General features: G+C 43.6%; 1 protein-coding gene across 1 annotated transcript in view; it reads left to right on the top strand.

Moving 5' to 3' along the window:
• Nucleotides 1-6,534: 6,534 nt before the first annotated feature.
• The window catches only part of gse1b (Gse1 coiled-coil protein b), a 188,610-nt gene continuing 174,398 nt past the window's right edge, over nucleotides 6,535-20,746 (top strand). Inside the window, exon 1 of the mRNA XM_049565113.1 lies at nucleotides 6,535-9,446. Coding sequence (XP_049421070.1) covers nucleotides 6,936-9,446 — 2,511 coding nt within the window. The 5' untranslated portion in view covers nucleotides 6,535-6,935. The remainder of the gene's footprint in view (nucleotides 9,447-20,746) is intronic.

Raw genomic sequence — 20,746 nt, forward strand, 5'->3', positions numbered from 1 at the left:
GTTTGTTATTTTGTTTGCTTAACTTACTTAAATTTCTCTTCTTGTGAACTGAGTTGAACAGCCAATCAGAGTGATTTCACTCACCATCGGGCTTCACTGGGTCCAGTGTTAGTACAACATAATGAATCGGCCGAAATACAGCTCACAAGAGCTGAACAGTGCCATTGGTGAAGGACACGCCGCAAAAACTAGATGCTCACCAATGGCCCCACACTGACTGATGGTAATTATTGTCTTGCTGTGTCAAGGCCCTTAGAATATGACAATGTCTGAATCTTAGATGATTTGTGCTATTAAGTGCCCAGGAATGAAGGAATGAGTCCCAACACCTGGAAATGAGTTAGCATTTTTGCACTCTCTGTAAGAAAGTCTACTGTAGATCTGTTCTCATTGTTTTAAAGCACCCTCTGTAATTGTGAGTTTTTCTGACTTGCTGTAGTTTGTTCTGGCGCACTTGCCGTAGTTGATGATGTCATACCTTGTGAATGCTAGACCCGTGCGCATTTTCCATGGATGAGCAGCTGTGGATGTCTGTTGTGTGTGTTCATGCACAAACGTGAGTGTCAAACTCTTTTGCTAATGGTAGACCACCCAATATTGTTGGTATAAATATTACCTGATATTATTATCAGCCCTGTAATTGTTCTTTGAGTGCTTTCTGTTGTTTCTGGGTTTAATGCATCATTTTCTTGGTACATGGCTCAGAGCATGTGGACACGGTGACATATTTCTTGCTAATATAGCCTATTAGCCTTTAAATTTCGATATTATGAGTGTCATACATGATGAATGTGCCTATGGGGTTTGGTAACTTGTTGATTCTTTGATAATTGTGTACATAAGCATATGTCCTCATTATTTTTGCGGTATTTCGCCATGTGGCCGTTTCTAGTACTGCAGTGACGCCATTTTGCCAATAGAGGGCACTGTTGACCACAGAATCATTCATTATGGCCAGTTAATTTAGTGTGTAAACCAGGGTGTTTAGATGTAAATTGAACAGTCCATTTTTGGTTAGTTATTTAAGATGAATAATAATATTTTTTTGATTTATATAAAATAATATGTCATTGAAGAGTAATACTATATTTTATTTCTTCTGTTTCCTTTAGTACCACACACACCCTCACCTGTATCCACAATACCTTGTGCTCATCCCTGACTTGTAATTGCCCAATGTGATCATTAAAGTTTTTGGATTGAACTCTCCCTGCCCTACTCTCTGATCGTAGTCCCTGTCCTTAAAGCAGCTATCACACCAGCATCCCAGAGATACTATCTCTTTCACACTCTTGGTTCCCTTACGTCAAAGTCAATGGGTTTTTTGAATGGGTTTTGATAGATGCCTGAAATAAGGTCTGTGGTTTGCACAAGCTTAAGAGACTTTCCTCTCATTATTAAGTGGCTAAAAGAGACTACAGAACATCATCATGCCGACCACGGCTTTATAGCCTCACTGCAATGGTGACGTTATGTGACCCTTGTGTAGTTTGCTTATAGCCTAATGTTAGCTTTGTACTTATGCCGATTGTATTAAGGCTTCAACAATCATGTTCAGTGTAAAGATTATCTTGCTGAGCAAAACATGTAAGTATCATAAACATTTGTTGCCACAGAGCAAATTTTCTGCAATAATCCTTAATCCAATAGAAAAATCCCATTTGGCTTTTTGGCGAGGGAACCAGGGTGACGCTAACCTCTGCGTCAACCTACTGAAAAAGGTCATCACTGGAGCACTCTCTAACCTCCCATGCTATGCACCAAACACTATTTTACTTTGATTAAAAGTCTGGAGCAGCTATCACACTACCTGAAAAAAATGTCTTTTAAGTATACCTACAGTATATTCTCTCTCACTCCTACTGACATGTTCAGTTCCCAGGAGGTCTCTCTAGTGAAGTTCGGAGTCTTGTGGTGCAATGGTAAGGTAATGCCTCCCAGATGGCTCTGCAAGCACAGACACATACAGGATGACATACTGTATGCTTGAACTGCACATGCACCAGTGATTTTATACTACTACCATATTACCTGTGGAGGAATCAGGTGTATTTATGACCTGCTGTCACAACGTTAAAATATCCAGAACAAACAAGGAACATGGGGTAAACCTTTCAGCAGTTTTATATATACATACATGCGTCCATTGTGTCTGTGTGTGAGTTGTATGTGCGCCCAAGCATGCAGGTTTTCTTTTTACACATCTCTGTATGTGCTGTTGTCACAGACTGACTCAGGGAACATGACAACATCACCACAGTTAAACAATGAGGTGTGGGAATCAGTAGTATCAGCAATGCACGTGTGCAACATGTATGCTGTGGAGGCGTTGATGGTGCAAAAGCAAAAGAAGGTGATGCAGGGTGGATGCCAGCTGCAGGAAAGGAGACACAGGAGGAAGAACATGGGCGAGCTGATGTAGACCAAGTGCCCAGGTGAAGCTAATCAGCAGAGGACCCTGCACTGTTAACCTATCGTCTATTGAGGTTGGCCAGGACAGCGTCCAAGACAGTGAGAGGGGCGTCACACTAGTATACACCCACTCCCAACACACACACACACACACACACACACACACGCAGTGCAGTGCAGTGTCTATGCGGCCTGCTCTTGCCCCTGTCATCACCTCCTTCTAACAAAACTCCTGGAGGCCCTACACTACTCAACAAGAGGATTTTATTCAGATCACTCTCCCACTGTATTCCCTTTCTCCCCTCGCTAACCCCACCTCAACACCCCACCCCCAACCAATTGCGTCTCCCTTTCCACTCTCCCCAGCCCGGAGGGGTCTGTCAGAGCAGAGCAATTTCCATACAGAGCATGAAGAGCAATACGGCAGATATCTCAACTCACATGAGATCTATGTATGGCACCATTTCAGTCAGAGAATCTGCACACACACACACACACACACACACACACACACACAGACACACACTGTTACTGCATGCAGGCACTGAGAGTCTGAACACAGTTACAGGGATGACATCAAAATCAGAAGCTATAGTTTTTGATATATAGAGCATACATGTGTTTGTACTGCATTGTATGTCTGTGTATGTGTGTATGGACGTGTGTACAATTCATGCTTGTCTCGTGTTTCATCAACATGAACCAAAAATGGACACTGTATGATCCTGTTGCTATAAAATCAGGGGCTCTAACAATATTGATCTGGAACACAGAGAAGTATGCATTGACCAGTATAATGTACACTGTCTGAGCAGGCCTAAGGGTTCCCAAATTTTTTGATGTGCGACCCCTTAAAATGAGGGAGCATCTTGACTTGTGAGCTCTCATCACAGCTTATGACAGATGTATGGACCTGGGTTTAGAGGTCAGAAGAGATCAAAGTAGCCATCCATCCATCCGTTTTCGTAACAGCTTATCCTCTCGAGAGTCGCTGGGGGGCTGGAGCCTATCCCAGCTGACACTGGGCGAGAGGCGTGGTACACCCTGGACAGGTTGCCAGACTATCACAGGGCTGACACATTCACTCTTGCATTCACACCTACGGACAATTTAGACTCACCAATTAACCTGCATGTCTTTGGACTGTGGGAGGAAGCCGGAGTACCCGGACAAAACCCACGCTGACATGGGGAGAACATGCAAACTCTGCACAGAAGGGCTCCCTCCTGGGATTGAACCAGGAACCCTCTTGCTGTGAGGCGACAGTGCTTATCACCACACCACCGTGCCGCTCAAAGTAGCCAGTATTTCATAAAAAAAATTGAATTAATAACTAAATATCTGTGTATCAGAAATATCATTTTTCTCCTTTTGTGTCAGCTTAGTCGTCTTGTGAACCCTCAGATTTGTCCTGCCCCACAGCTGGGAACGACTGCACCAAGACAGCAATAAAAAAGGAAGAAAGAGAACAAAGATGATTGGATGCATTTTTTTCATGATCTATCTTCCTTTATTTCTCCTTTTTCAAACGCTCTGCCTACTTGCTTCTCTCTTTTAGTCCCCCCTCTTCTGCTTGACTGTGATTTGCCAGCATCAGCCTCAGTCTGACTGGCTGCACAGGGGGATTTCCCAGATGATGCAGTACCAAGATTTGACACTGCAAGGCAGTGTTGTAAATCTCTGCTGACAACACATCATTAGTGTTGCACTATGTGTTAGGTATAACTTTATGTGAGGACAGAGTAATTGGGGTATAAATGCGCAGCTACATTAATTTACTCTGCGTGCTTGTGTTCGCTCTCATCCCCTCCCACTTTCCCCTTCTCTCTGTGGGAAGTGTCAGTAGAAACAGGTCAATATCACTCAGGAATGCCTTTTTTTCCTGTGATTTTTCTTGGTTGCCATGTTGAAGAGAGAAAAAAAAAACAGATCTTGGGTGGGCAAGGAGTTACAGCGAGGGTTGGTAGCGTCATTAAAAACCTCCCTGGACTTCCAGGTTGGAAGGCTGAGGAGGGAGCGTAATTTGTCTCCAGGGGACGCAGTGATGATGACAAGAGTAATGGATGAAAGAAGGGATGAAGAAATGGGGAGCTACAGAGGTAGTAAGGTGGGAGAGTCTCTGACATCTGAGTCACTGGACAGTGGATGAAGCCAGGGGGCAGCACACAGTGGAACTGATAGACACAACTGTTTATGTGTCATTGTTAGATGTCGCAAGTGTTTAAGGGTTGATTTCTTGACTGGAGTACAGCAGGGTTGTAAATATTGTGATGCGTCTGCATGTGCATGGAGTGAGGAAGATATCAACTGTGTTGTCAGGTCCACGGCATCACTTTGTGTTTTCATTGACACACAAAACTGATAGAGATAGATAGATGTGTACATGCAGGACTCTTGACAGCCATTCCTGGCTCATGGCTTTATGTGTGGGATCATCGTCTGCTGGAAAATAAATCTCCCAAGTCACAGTAGTCATGCAAACTGCAGGGGGATTTCTGACAAGATTTCTCTGAATTTGCAGCATTCATTGTTTCTGCTGATGTGCAGCATTTGGCTTAAAGGTGAACTACGCCCATTTTCAAATTCATGTATGTCATTCCTATGGTCTAAGACAGTCCAAAAATATAACCAGGGGAATGTTCTAAGTATATGGGTACCGTCTCTGTTTCAGGCTGAGAACACTACAATAGAATAAAGCTCATTTGGGGTATAAAAAAGGAAAAGAAAACAAACATTCTGCAGATCCAAACAAACAAAATCAGCCTGTCATTCATTGTGTATGGAGCAGACTTTATACTTGATGACAAGCCTGAGACATAATTCTCTGGTTTTGTCTTTGGGAGAGTAGCCCATGTTCACAAATATAAATTTAATGTTCCTAAGCCACGGCAATAACATATTACAATTCTTCATTTTGATGGTGTTGCCCTTTAAAGGTCTAGTATGCAGGATTTAGTGGCATCTAACAGTGAGGTTGCAGAGCTGAAACTTCTCCCGTGCGCCAGGTGTGTAGGAGGAGTACTGTGGCCGACATGAAAATGCAGAATGCAAAAATGTGAATGACCCTATCTAGAGCTGGCGTTTGATTTGTCTGTTCTGAGCTACTGTAGAATAACATGGCAGACCTTCTCAATATGTAGATATAAACAGCTCATCCTAAGGTGATGAAAGCATAGTGATTCTTATTTTCAGGTGATTATAATCTATAATGAAAACCTAGTTAACATTTCTGTCAATAGATGCCCCTAAATCTGACAGGCTGGAGCTTTACAAATCAAATATTCAGTCATGTGGCAAAAAGGACTGTTTTCAGAGAACCTCTGGTGTCAGGTGAGTTTTCTTCAAAAGTGGCCATCTCCCATTCTAGGCTGCAACTTGTGAAGCACCTGGACAACTGTTGTCACACTGCACAGTCTCTCCCATCTCAACTGTGAAGTAGCTCTGTCAGCTTTGTGGTGACTTCCCTCATTTCTGCACTTTTCACTGGACAGCCTGCTCTGATGAACAGCTGTGCCATATTCTTAGCAACCCTTAACTTATCTGTGTGCCGCTGCCTTTTCCGACACTGCAATGTAACTTTTATTCTTGTATTGTATGTGCATTTTAACTTTTCATTTCCTATTATTTAGTTCTTTGGTGAAATAGCTTTGAAATGTCCTTTTATAGTCTTTCTTTTGCATCTTGTCTAGATGCTTTTTGAAGAGCACTTTGAATTTCATTGTTGCTCAGACTGCTATAAAGATAAACTTGCCTCCCCCCCCCTGTTCACAGGGGGGGGAGGCAGGGATCACACTGTTCCCTGTCAGCTTTGTGCATCTGTTGGAGAAGACTGTTCATGTATTTCCACATTTAAACACTCTCACACATGCAATCTCCCTGACAGGCTCTAACACTGAAGTTTTGCTCGCAGATGATCACCTACACGCTGGGAGTCTGTTTATTAAATACACGCCCCTGTCCATGTTAAACTGTGGATATCCTGTGCATGCCTAGTACTTTGACGCATGGGCAGCTACTGCAGGAGTGTGTGCTCATAATCTCTGTAAAATTATTACTGGGGGCTGGCAGGGGGTGGAGGTTGTCTTTGGGGTGTCGGAGCGGGTCCCATGAATCGGGGATGGCGCTGTGTACAGTGTACGCGAGTTAGCAGCCAAAGTTTGCAGAGCGCAGGCAGGAAAGTTCGCTGGAGAGGCGACCCGTGATCCCAACTTCTTCTGTCACATTACCTGCGGATTTCCAGTGCAAACATGCGGACTACAGACTCTAATTAACAAGGACCTGTGTGCTGTTTCGTGGCTGTTTTGAGTGAATCTCTCCCTGTCCTTGAAAGATAACAGTTAACGGTTTGTTGCCTTCGCTGCACGCTGTAGTTTCAATGGACTATCGTGTATCTTATCATCCAGTGAGTAACTTAAACTAACAGTGATTGTATGGTTTCCTGACCTGCAGATAAGTGTGGACCATGAGCATAACCTAACTGTTAACGTTATGCCATGTAGCATAGGCTTGGGTGTTAAAAAACAATGAACTCCCCCTGTGACAAGGAACTGGCACCCTTATCTCGGAAACACCGACTCATGGCTGCTGCTATGCCCGGTGAGGACAGCCCATTGCCCGGCAACACTTCCAGGGCTGATCGCAATGGATTAGGGGGACTGGTTCACTGTTTCATATGTGGCAGCGGAGTTACAACAGGGAAGGAATTGAGGTTACAAGTGACATACCAAAAGGAGAGGGTGCCGTTTTTCCCGTTCCTGCAAAACCAGGAGCCAGCCCCGGGTGCGTGTGAAGTGAGCCCGGATGGACATACGCTGGTGTGTGCCGTGTGCCACTGCTTTCTGACGGAGCAGTGGAACTCCTTCGAGCGGAGCAGGACGCCCATTGAGAAGCGCATGTACTGGCTGAAACGACCCTACCAGTGCGACTCACGTCGGGTCCCACAGGAGTGGAACATCTCTTATGATCTGGAGAGGAGGATCAGTGTCAGCAGCCAGAACTACGACGGGGGCGCAGAGTCTGATTTCTCGTCTTTTTCTGAGAACGAGAACATATCAGACCAGGAGATGGATTTAGTCGACAGAGCCGGTGTGAGCAAAGACAAGTGCCTGAGAGGGTCTGGCAAATCGCCAAGAGACAGTAGCAGGAAGAACAATGTCATCAGTGTTAAAAACAGCCCAGATTCACAGCGGGCAATGCGCTACCCGGTGGGTGTTTATGGGGCGCAGGGATCGCCAAAAGCGGAGAGTGTTCTGCCGGCGAGGCGCGGTGCTAAAATTATGAATAATGTCTGTCAATCATCAGAGTCTCTGGCAAAGTCCCAGGAGAGATTCCCTCAGCGATGTTATGACAGCGCTTTCTCTGACGCACCTGTGCAAGACAACGGGGTCATTATGCGCAACAGGCGATGGCTGGATGATGGGAATGTCAGACATGCGGAGCCTCGTCAGATTCAGCGTGTTGCCGACAGCAGCTGTGCTTCGTCCAGACATCCATCGCTGCTGTACCGAGGAAAGGGTGAGGATCACCCTAACACGGCTTTGTCATCTGTTGGCACCGCTGCTGTCACCACTAAATCTAACATGGCTGTTCCCAGGGAGAATAACTCTGACAACTCTGATGAAGATGAGATTAACATTACAAGTGATGATGACATGGACATGCACGAGGGCAAAACAGGCCCAACAACTCAGTTTAGACCTGTCAGAGACCTATCATCAAGAAAGTCGCACCCTGCTGTGGACACCTGTTCAGAGGAGTGTGTTTGCTATATCTGTGGTGCTGGGCTCAGACATGATGGCCGGTTTAAAGTCAGTGTTCAGAAACAGGAGAGGGCACAGGGTGAGCCCTTCTTCCCCTTCCTGTGGCTTCACTCCCCACCCCGAGGTGCAATACCTATCAGTCCAGCAGGTACAACCCTGGTGTGTGGAAGCTGCCACACCTCCCTCATGCAGCAGTGGCAGAGCTTTCAGCTGGCAGATGTGCCTGTCCTCCAGCGCCTGTATGTAGTCCCCCTCAACCAAGGCACCGGTTCTCTCCATCCTTCGCAGCAAAGTCCTCCAGAGTCCATGGAGCGCATCACTGAACCCAGGGCCTCCCAAGAGGCCTGTTTCCTCTGTGGTCAGGAGTGTGGAGGAGATATGAGAGTAGCATATGCACAGGCTGGTGTTGGCAAATCCCGTGGTGCAATGTATTTTCCTTTCATCAACATGTTGCCTTGCCCACCTAATGCCCAGGGGGTGAGGAACGGTCGTATACACTGCTGCCCACAGTGCCATTTTATCCTGGAGGAAATCTGGAGTGCATACCGACTCAGCCTCAGTGAAGACCTCATCACCTCTGTCAGCTCCTTTCTAGTCAGGTACCACGCTGCCGTGGCCATTGAGGGGTCAGGACCGGCCCATTCCCATACAGGTGTGGCCTCTCGCCCTGGCAGCTCCATGGCGGTGTGTTACCTGTGTGGAGCTGAGCTGTGTGCAGGTGCAGAGTACCAGCTGCATGTCAACCCGCCTGGGCGCTGTGGAGAGAGGGAACCTTTCTTCCCTTTTCTCACCGTCCACCCTCCTGCTCCCCGTGCCAAGCCAGTTGACGCCACAGGCCTGGTGTCAGCTTGTAATCTCTGCTACCATGACTTGCACACTCAGTGGGCCCAGCATGAGAGCAAGGGCCTGGGTCCCTCCACCCCTTCTACCTCTAGTTTATCCAGTGCCAACCCCCAGCCACCCAGCTCCCCCTGGGCCCGCCAGTACAGCTGCGAGGCTTTTGTGTGTTTCTTCTGCAGGAAGGAGCAGCGCAGGCAAGGTAGGCTGTGCGCTGTTACCGTGGCCAGACTACCTGTCTTCCTGTACGCACCTCGCAGCACACGCACACTCCTGGTGGATGATGGGAGGAGGTTGGTGATTGGATCATGTATGGAATGTAAGGCCGTGGTGCAGGTGGGACAGAGCATGCAGCAGGACAGGGATAGACATGGACACGGAGCCTCAGACGGGGAGAGGAAAGAACCAGAAGCAGCATCGCCACAGTCTAGACACAAGGTAAGCAAATTATCTGATAAAACACACAACTGAAGATCTTCTTTTTTCCCAGTGTCTTCAAAATTGTCTAACTCAATTCATGAGGTTGGTTATAATGACAGTCTTCCATGAGCCTTTAATCACCCTCTGCATTCCCACAGAGCAGCGCAGACTGTTTGCCCTGATACGACCTCTGAGTCACATGGCAAGGGATGATTTTGACATTTTGCTTTGTGGCATTGCTGTTAGAAAGAAAGGTTCATCATCATCATGCAGATTGTGCTTTTGACAATTTTATCGTGTTTCAGACTGAAAGCACTGATACCCTTGACAGTGCTTATCATGTAGTGGAGCACTGTATTCTCCTTTTTACAGAAGAATAGATCTCACACAGTGTTTGTGTGTGTGTGTGTGTGTGTGTGTGGCTGGAGACTGCAAAGCTTGGTTGGGCCGGCCAACACAGCTTGTGCGAACAATGATGAGACAAACATTTTCCTCAAAACTTACTTCTATAAACACCAGGACAAAACTATGGGGATCTGACGGCCAAGGCCAGCCATGTGTTTGCTGTATCCATGTGTGTGTGTGAGTGTGTTTATTTGAGCAAGCATGATAGAGTATGTCTCGCCCGGTGCTTAACAGTTTGTTTTGGTTTGAGCATGTTGAGGATTTTCTAGGAAGTACGTTTAAAGGAAGTCGTACGTTATAATAATTCTTTTGACAATGAAAATAATCATACCACAAATGCAAAAAAAAAAAAAAAAAAAAGCCTACCCTGCTAATAAGACATCTTTTACTTGATGTATCTTCATATCCCTATCAAATCAAAAGCCATATCATCTTGTTACCAGTCCCTCAAACAGCCTGTGAAACAGGAATTTGAACTGATTGTTCAAAGCATTCAGTTTAAATCTTTATTTGTAGGATAATAATCTTAGCATTGTATTGTTTTTAAGTTAAGACAGACACAGAGTAAATTGGACCCATCCATCTCTTACTTTTCATGTGTTTTATTTTGTTTGTTCCCAAGTAAGATTTGGGGACGACCTGGAGCACAAAGACAGACTATAATAAGAAACAGTACATTTAAGGTTAAGTTTATTAGCACATTGAGATATAAAAGAAGAGAGAAAAAGTAAGATAAAAACTTTTTACATGTGCAGGTGAGGTAGAGACCCAGAAAGGGCTTTTCATGGTACCCCACCAAAAGAGAAGAATAAAGAAATTGTGGATTTAAAAATACAACATCATGCAAAGTCATATAGATACATATCTTCCACACAATCAATACTACTGAGGAGAAATATATAGAACATCAAATAAATCAGTACTACACAGAAACACAGCAGCAACACAACACAGTGATTATTTACGTGATTGCTCAACCTGTTCATATGAATGTACATGCTCAGAGAAGTCCCGATGATGTGTACTCAGGGCAATTAGTTAATAGTCAGGATGACCCCAGCATTCATGGATAATTGTCATGTCAATAAAATAATTTTTATTTAAAACAGCAAAAATCCAAAATTTTATTTGATATACTTGGTGAAACAATATAGTTGAAGACAGGGACAGTTCACTTTAAAAATCAAAAATACAGATTTCCCTTCAAGTGAATTAGCATTGTCCCCTCACAGCAAGAGGGTTCCTGGTGGGGGGAGCCCTTCTGTGCGGAGTTTGCATGGTCTCCCCGTGTCAGCGTGGGCTTTTTCTGGGTACTCCAGCTTCCTCCTACAATCCAAAGACATGCAGGTTAATTGGTGACTCTAAATTGCCCGTAGGTGTGAATGTGAGCATGAATGGTTCTCTGTCTCTATATATTAGCCCTGCAATAGTCTGGTGACCTGTCCAGGGTTAGCTGGGATAAGCTCCGCTAGGTGAGCGAGCATTAGATGCACCCTTCCCTCAGGAAAAGAGAAAGAAAGAAAATAGTTAGAAAGAAAGACAATAGTCCCTACATGAAACTGCTCACAGGTCTGTAAATTATCTTAAGTAACTAGACCATGATTTCTGGACAATGACATTACTGTTGAGTTTTTCAAATGTATATTTTTGGCACTTTGAGCACCACAAGCCAAATGTGATCTAGTTCCATTATGTTGGAGAGAAGGCAGACATCTCCAAGGCCGATATCTCCAGGGTTTAGGGAAAGTATGTGTTTGATTTTTGGGTGAACTGTCCCTTTAATATCATAAGGCATATGAATCAATATAATTAGTCACTGGTAATTTATCCATGCTGATTCCATGAGACACTGATCTCCCCTAAAGTAAGTAGCAAAGGGATAATGTGACTCCACCCAATCTCCACACTCAGTTAATCATATTGTGCTCATATTTGGCTGATTTAACAGTGATGGATGTTTAAAGACATTTGTACTTTGTGTGTTCTGATTTATTCTTACATATTCATGATCAAATACTGCATGCTAACCTCGTAAAAAGTGACTCTGATGAGTGAGGATTCTTGCATAGGTGGTCCAGATGGGCCGGCTCAGGGAACAGTACATCTACACACTTCCTCTGAAGAGAGATCATTCTGTCATCATTTGCTGTCTTGCCTTTTCCTCTCTCCAAAGTTTGGTTTCTTTCCACTCCTCTCTCAACAATACACATAAAACCCCTATCCCGCTGTGAAGAGGATGAAAGCGGAACCTTTGCTTTTCCAGTAGCAGAGGACCGGGGGTTATATGAGGGACGAGTGCAGGGCAAATGAGGATGGTGATGTGTGGATGAAGAGCTGAGGAGCATTTCGACAGCCAGTTGGCTCTGTGAGCAGCTCTCTCATGCAAACGGACACAGACTGTCCAGCCATGCAGGACACGTGAAGAACATCTGCGGATGCCATTCAGACTCAGCAACCTCAGTATGTTGCACACTTACACCAGCTGTCTGGAGTCGTCCACCTAATTTTCTCTCTGTCCTTTAAATAAGTGTTTGAATGGTTTGTCTCATGGTCTCAAGTCTTTATAGTATGAGCACTCGCATGTGAGCTATGAGCTCATAGTAGTCATATGTGAGGGGATGCTAGTGATATAGGGTGTAATTATGGGACCAGCTTTACTGCCTGCCAAAATTGAGGCATCATAGGGTGGGTGTGATGAAAGGGGGGTGTCGGGGCAGGTTGGGTTTCGGGTGATCATTTTGGGCTGGTAGGGTTGCAGGTGGCACAGCCAGTTTTGGCCTGAGCGCGACAGTGACCTCATGGCTGAGAAAGTGCCAGTGTGTGTTTCTGTGGGGAAAGGGAGGTGCGAAAGAGCTGCGGGGGAACAGGTGCTTTGTCCTTTAGTGTCATGCTATATGCTTGAGAGGGTCTGTCATCGCTGGGGTTTGGGCTGTCAGGAGGGAGCGCTCATCTGGTTCCCCTTAGCACTGTGTGTGCCTGGTGGGGGTGGGGTGGGGGCTGTGCAATTATAAATACACCCTTGCATATAGTATTCTACTCTATTAAATTCTAGTTTTTGTGTTACACTGCAGTCTCAGTTAGAGCTTCAAACACACAGCTGCAGAACAGGGACAGTTCCAGCAATGAATCATGTTTAATGTTCAGAATTCAGAGACATAACAGAGACAAATCAAATCTTTGATTAGCTCAGAATGAGATCTCAGTTTTTACTCATTATACCGCTCGCTTTGGAGTAAACATCATTGTGCACGTATGAATGCTTACCCTGTGAAGTGTGAAAGGATGAATGGTGCTGTGCTGTCTCTTTTCCTTGCTTGGTAAGATATGAATTAGTGCATGAAATGAGATCTGCCTTAGGACACTCTAGTAGATGTTAAATGTAACACACACACACACACAAACACAAGTGATGGGTGGTTATCATGTTCTCTGCTCTGCTGTTGGGTGTTTAATTAGTATGCTGGACATGACCTTTGACAGGTGCGTAAGTATAGACCACCAGCCGGCGTCTGGGGAGGGGCTGCTGGTCAGCAGATCTTTCACTTGCACTCTCAGTAAAACAGATGTCCAGTGTTGTGTGTCGGTTACAACTGTTGCATGCACGTAGTTGTTTTCCTGCTTAATGAGGCAGCAGCAGGATGGCATACTACTTTTGAAGTGCCTTTGAGCAACACGATAAAGGATATATTTATTTACTGAGTCCTTTGTGACTTATTTCTGACACCTTCTGCACTGAAAGAGGTGTGTGTTATCTGTCAAACAAATGCAGTGATGTGGAAGTAGTTTGCCTCTCACTGAAGGTGCACCATGTGTCGAAACACTGAAGTGTGCCTTTCTCCTTCATGGATTTGCATAATGTTGTGAAGTTACAGTCTTTCCAGCACAAAGTCTCTCTTTTGTTTTACTATCTCTCCACTGGAGCTCAGCACTGAAACACTGTGTGTGGAAAAAAGAGAAATTTTACAATAAAAACACTGTAACTTTGAAAAATGATTCAGTCTTGATGTGACTAACTCAAACTGCTGTGGGCTCATATTACTTTGCCTTTCATCCTTTAAGGGAGAGAGTGTAAATAATGAGAGACAATGTCGTTGCTTGTTCATATTGATTTGTCAGAGATTTACTGATGATCATACAATTTTGAAGGGTCAGATTATTGTTAGCATAGTCATCTGAAGACAAAATGCACATGTGGGCAGGCAGAGTAAGAGACTGGTGTGAAGAGGACGACATCTTTAATTAACCTCTATGAGCAAGCGCATCTGCCTCTAGGAAAACAAGGTGGCAGCTGAAAGATGAACTTTTTCAAACACCTTAAAAACCTCCTTAACATTTAACTACTGATGCAATTTCTTTTTAATGCTTGCTAACGCAAGTCTGACCTCTCAACTGTGTATCGTGTAGTAGACTTCACTGACAAAATGCATCAAGGAGGCATTCTCAGAGGCTGATTGTGTTATCATCTGCTACCTTTCTTAGGCCTACTACACACTGACACAAGCCAAGCTCACAGGGGGTGATATAACTGTAACACTAAAGCCATGCAAAGAAGAAGAAGAGCAAATCGATGTTGGCTAATCAGCAGTCTTAAAAATAGCTATTACCGGAAGGCTACCTGTAGCAGTTGAGCCCCAAGAAACAGTGCCTGGCTTCGAATCTATTTTTACATAGTGGCCAAAAGTGGAATTACAACATCTAGGTCCATCACGTGATGCCATGGGGCCCAAAAAGACATTTTTGCTAGACTTGCATTGTGAAAGAGATGTCTATAAATCAGTGGATACATTTTTATGAGCGTCACAACCCCCAGGAAATGATTTGTTTCACAATCAGGATCTGATCCACTCAGTTGGATAACATTTCAAAAGTCTAGAGGAGCGATACAATTAAATCATTGCAACCCCATTCAAGTGAATGTAGTGCTAAACTGGAAGTTAGCTGTTTGGCTGCTGGAAGATAGCCGCTTAATTGGCCGTTGGAACTCTTTAGTGCGCTTGCTCTATAGGGATCCACAGTGCAGAAGATCAGGTAATTTTATACTATGCAAATAGAGCCCCTTTGGCTTCATGAGCCACTGAGCAAATTTTATAGGAAAGAACGCTGTATCCAGGTCTCTTTATACATCCTCAGCAGCAATGAGTGACCTCTGTAGTGCATTCTGATGCCTTTGTTCCATATCGTGGAAAAGTATCTGTACACTTCAAGAAGTCTTGTTAGTAAAGTTAGAGACAGTGCTATTTTTGCCACCTCTGCCATTGCACAGGAATTGCCTCACAAGTGACGCCTTACAAAGGAGATAACAATGTGCGATCTGACGTTAACGGTTACAAGCCAAAAACACTTTTTTCCATAACAACTCTGCAACACTGAAGATAGAGTGTCTAAAAGAATTTACCATGGACAGAGGGTTAAGTGGCCTAAAACACAGTTTGCATGTGCAAAAAAGGCCAAAATGTGTACCATAAATTACCTGTGTCCCTGTGGACAAGGCCTTAAACTGACACCAACTACACAGGCTGGAGGTGCAAAGGACATAAAGGGCAAGGCAAAAAAAAAAAAAAAGAAAAAAAAAAAATCCTTATAAGCATCAGGGGTGGGCTTGCATTAATGTATTTTTTTAGAAACATTTACTATGGATATTACTTATCAAAAACATTAATGCAAAAATGTGACAAGCATAGATGCAGAAAAATGAGAAAAGCAAGAACAATAACACGGTGAGAAAATAACTGAACGCTCCAATGCTTAGGCCCTAAGGAAACTGATTAGATACCAGCGCTGCGTTACTTTGTTGTTGTAAGGATTGGGATTGATTGCGTGCCTTTGATATAGATGGGTATAATTGAAGTGTATCACTAAATCCACAGTCTCCCTATAGTCAACAGTGTGTCTGCTGCTTGTACAAGCTCATACGGGACTAAAACAGCAAATAAATGAATCATTAGCCAAGCCTCGCAGAGATAAATCCTATATGACTGTTCGTAGATATCGAGCACACAGACATATTAAGCCGCTCTTGCTCATACGCACGCATATGTATACATGTGTAAATGTATCCATGCTTGAATGTTTATTTTTGTGTGGTGGTCTGCTGAGTGTGTGTTTCGAGTGGATGATTATTGTTGACCTGTTAGAAGAGTGGAGACAGGTTTCTGTGACTGAGTTCAATCAGTCAGTCACTGTGTGTGTAAAGGAGTGGGTTGTGTGTGTGATCATTGTGTGGCTCATATTTCCGGTGTCTATGTGCAGCTTCTGTCTGTGTTTGTCTGTGCATGTGTGCAGATTTGTGCGTTCACATGTGTTTGGTGTAAAAGATCTGCTGTGTTCTCGCTGCACGGCCCGCATCCTGTAAAGGAGGTATTTGCTGTCACAGGAAAAACATGCCGGGATCTTGACAGTGTCGCCAAGGAAGATTTATGGCGTAGTGAAGGAAGGAGTGAGGGCAAAATTACACATCAAATCTGGACGTGGAGTTGAAAAGGGAGAGAAAGATTACTCTGAGTGAATTATTGGAAGAAGAAGAAGAAGAAGAAGAAGAGGAGAAAAGGCGAGTGGGAGGCTGAGAGAAGGTGAGAAGGTTAATGGGATTTAAATTACAGCCAGAGGAAAACAGAAGAAAAAGGAGTCCCATTCTCATTAATTCATCATAGAGGGAAATATTACAGCACGCTGGCCACAGAGCCGGTTTTACACAGAGAGGGGATTCTATTAAAACTGTGTTAATTTGAGGCATGCGAGGTGGTGTGGTCTCAACATATGGTGTGAGCTGTTGTTATGCGTGCCTGTGTGTATATGAGTGTGTGTTTAGCCAAAACCATTCGTTTTGCACATATCCTGTAAAGTTGCTGCAGCTGTGCCTCTCTCCTCTCCCAGCAGTGCAGGCTGACAGACAGCTTTGCGTTTCACAGGGAATCCTCTGGTATTTAAGGGGCTTAATTTCAAAGCTGCTGGAGGTGGGTTTTGATTTAGGGCTCAAAGCTTTAATCACCCTCTTCCCGCTAGCATCCCTCAGCGCTGCATTCTTGCCCATATCTGAATGGAGAGATCAAGTCCTGTATGGAGCAGATGAGATGGATGTGTTCCAGTGTTTCATTCCTTGTCTCCCCTTTTATGTCTCAACCCTGCAAAGACTACTTATATACAAGCCTCCCATAGTACTAGTTTGAGAGACACCTCAACACCTAGCCCTGTCTTCCAGTTCCTTACCTGGCCAGTTGGGTGGTGTGTGTCCTGACTTGTGTTTGACACCGCAGATTCTGACCCCCATGGTCTTTGTAATATCTGTTTGAGCTCCATGTCCCAGGCTTCAACATATTGGAAAAGGGAATCCTTTGATCCCTGATACACTTATCCCCTTTCACTGCTGGCATACAGCACATACAGTACATGTATCCATGCATGCCCACTATGCATACGTGTCATGGTTGTATTAAGAGAACTTGATATGAGGCTCCAAGATTGCGTCCATTCATTCCAATTAAAGTTGCTTACACAAGCAAATCTCAAAAAGTTCTCTCTCTTGCTGCTTTGGTGTTGTGTTGCCTACTGCACATCGGTTTCCCTGAACCTGCCAGTCCAACAGACTTTACAAAGAGTCAGTGTTGCCTTGGCACTGGAATATTTTTGAATATGTTGAACTATCATGGTCTTAACAGTTCATGAAACAAAGAATAATGCTTGTTTTTTTGTTGAAGGGGATTTATTTTATTTGTCACAGTATCATGGTTGGTCACAAATTGGCAGCCTGGGTATCTGTGCCATATCAAGCACAGGGCTGTATTATAAGAACTGGGTCTTACTCCAAAATGCTGCTAATTCATTTGAATGAAAGTTGCTCACCTAGCACATTAAAAAAACGTTTCTTTTCCTTCTGTTTTACTTGGCATTGACTGAATCACATTGATGTTTGAAGCCTACATCAACAGTCACTTCCAGGAACACAACTAGCAAGTCATTTAAATCGCAGAGATACATGAAATTGGCAAACTTGTCTATTTCTGTTGTCATTTTACATAGTTAAACATCATGGTCTGACCTATCTGACATTTCTGCTATGCTCATTTTATGTACTGTGTTGCTTTGCTAACGTCTTTAATAAACCAAATCTACCAGCATGGAAGCTAGGCAATGCACTGCTGTGGATGGGGGCTGCAGCAAAATGTATTTTAGCAGCAGGGTCTGGTGGTTTTGAGATAACAGCTTCAGTTCCCCATTGGCAAGGGCAAGGGTCTTACGTGAAGGTGAAGCGGTGAAAATATTATAAACATAGTGTACACTTTTACTGGCATGGATCTTTTTGGTGGCCTATTTTAGGTGGCTAAAAATGGAACAGCGCTGTTTCACTTAATTTACATGATGAAGGGTTTTTCTACCCTGAAGTTATTATTAACAAATATTGTCATGCAGCTCATTGGTGTTTCTCCCGCTTGGTCCTGCTCAGCCCTTACACTTTACATAGGGATCACTTTACATATGTCACACATATGAAAATATGTTTTATGCACTTCGGGAGGTTTTGAAAACCTCAATGGACTAAAAATTCACTATTAAAAGCTTTTCAACAGTTTTACAATTGTCTCTTTATAATAGTGGTCTATGAGGGAAATGTTTTTTGATTATTTTATTGTTACAGTACCACGTTTAGCCACTGAGACAGACTGGCAGTGCCACAGTGATGATGTTTTCCTGTAGGTTGACGCAGAAGTTAGCATCTTACCGGTTCCCTTGTCAAAAAGGGATTTTTCAATTTGATTTTGGATTATTGCTGAAAATAAGCTCGGCTGCAAACAAACATTTATGTTACTTACATGTTACAAGATAAACTTTGCAAATGAACACCACTTTCATGTTTACTGAAGCCTAAATGCAATTGCCAGAAGTAAAAATCTAATGTTAGGCTATAAACAATCTACACTACGGTCTCATGACCTAATGTCACCACCATAACAAGACTGTGAAGCTGTGTTTGGTGCAGCTTGGCATGATGATGCTCTGTAGTCTCATTTAGCCCCTTGTTGGCACCACCTTTTTCGAGACACATAGAAGCTTCATAGTCCACGAGTGGGGTTTTTACTGATGTATTTTATGTCGTAGAACAAAATGTGAAAATCTCTCAAGCTTGTGTTAACCACAGACCTTATTTCAGGCATCCAGCCAAAAATCCATTCATAAAACCCACTGACTTTGAGATGAGGGAACCGTGAAGGGTGAAATGCTCATTCCTGTATGGGTTTTAGGACTCATTCCTGGGGCGCTCTGTTCAGCTCTGTTGACACATCCATGATGTGTGAACATAGGTAAAAGTGTAATTATTGAGTACATATGTGGTTGAATTTTTTTTTTAATATAAAATGATTTCATGTTTCAAGCAACAATAAGAAATACTGAGTCTGATTACGTCTGCATTTATCAGAAGTTTATGACCCCCATGTCCTCCCACCTCTGTAAACAGAGACCCTTTCAGAGCCGTCGTCACAATGACGTCATTTCACTAGCTGGAGGCAAAACATGACTCTCCACCACAGGGCTGTAAGCTATGCATGAGTCTTAATGTTGTCTTGTTGTGTTACTGGGAGCCAGAATAGAAGGAGTCATGGTTTAAAACTTTAATTTTATTGCACACCAGCCGCCACTGCTTGCCAACAAAAACAAAGACAACTATGTTTAAATGCGATAAGACGAATGGATTGGACAGAGGCTATTATCAAGAATGAATGAATGAATAACGTTATGTGTATTAAGGGTAATCATATCCACCTCATCAGAAATTGGGGAGTTATTAAGAGGAATATGGGATGCTAACTTTCTAGCGCATTAGCTAACATTATCTTTGATAGCAAAACAAAATAGAGGAAACTGGAATTGTTTTGCCTCCAGCTAAGCCCCGCCCACCAGAAACGTCATACTGTTAACTAACAGTAAGGGTCTATAGCTTGAGCCATTCCTTGTACCCTCTGCTTCTTTACACCTAAAGCAACAACAACCATCCACAGAAAGAAAGAGAAAAGACTGACCTGCTGTGAAGGTGGTGAGTAACACAGTCTCCCTAGCAATGTATCTATTTTTTGTGTACATTTGTGAAAGAATAGTTTGTTGGAGTTGAGTATGTAAACAGCAGGAAATTTACTTGGCTAACTTAGCTGGTTAGCTAGTTAGCCTTTAACTTGGCGTTCTGCTAGTAGACTAACACAGTCAAACTTAGCAGAGACACACCTTCAGTTTGTGACATTTAGACGCACATTGTTCACAGTTTTGGTCAACTGCATATCATTTGCTTCTTGGTTTTTATAATAGTAATTGCACACCTAGCTAAACACTCAGTTGTTGTTCGCTAGCTATTACCTGAGTCAAGTTTTTGACACTAACAGAAGCTGGTATTTTTTCACATGGCTAGCACTATCTCTCCGTGCAGATCATTTGTTATCCCTGAAAATATTGGTTCAGTGCTAACCCAAAAGTCATAGGCATTTCTCTTAATTGTGTTCATAGGTTTGCAGTCCAAATTAATCAATATACGTATGCCAAAGAGGATCATAACAGGCACTTTAAAATTCCGTGGCAGACGGTTGTCAGAAGGAAGCAGGCGAGTTCGAAAAATGGGAGGAGAGAATGATTTAATCAAGCAGTGTCAGAAGTTTCCTGACATCCTGTGTTGTTACAGAAAGGAATGCCATTGAATGCAAAGAGTGAATGACTGCGTGGTAGCTCATTATACTGCTAGTGTGAGAGAATAAGTGTGTGGCACTGCTGCTTTTAAGTTGGTTTTTGTTTCTTTGACTAAAAGGCGTTGATGTCATTGGTAAAGGCAGGAAGGCTGAGACGGAAGTTGGGGTTTTGGGTCTTGTCAGGGTGCAGATTTCCGAGCTACTTTATAGATGACGGATGAAGGCGTACTGACCTTTAAGCCCCGCAGA

This window comes from Epinephelus fuscoguttatus, linkage group LG2 (genome assembly GCF_011397635.1).
Source record: "Epinephelus fuscoguttatus linkage group LG2, E.fuscoguttatus.final_Chr_v1".
Taxonomy (NCBI): domain Eukaryota; kingdom Metazoa; phylum Chordata; class Actinopteri; order Perciformes; family Serranidae; genus Epinephelus; species Epinephelus fuscoguttatus.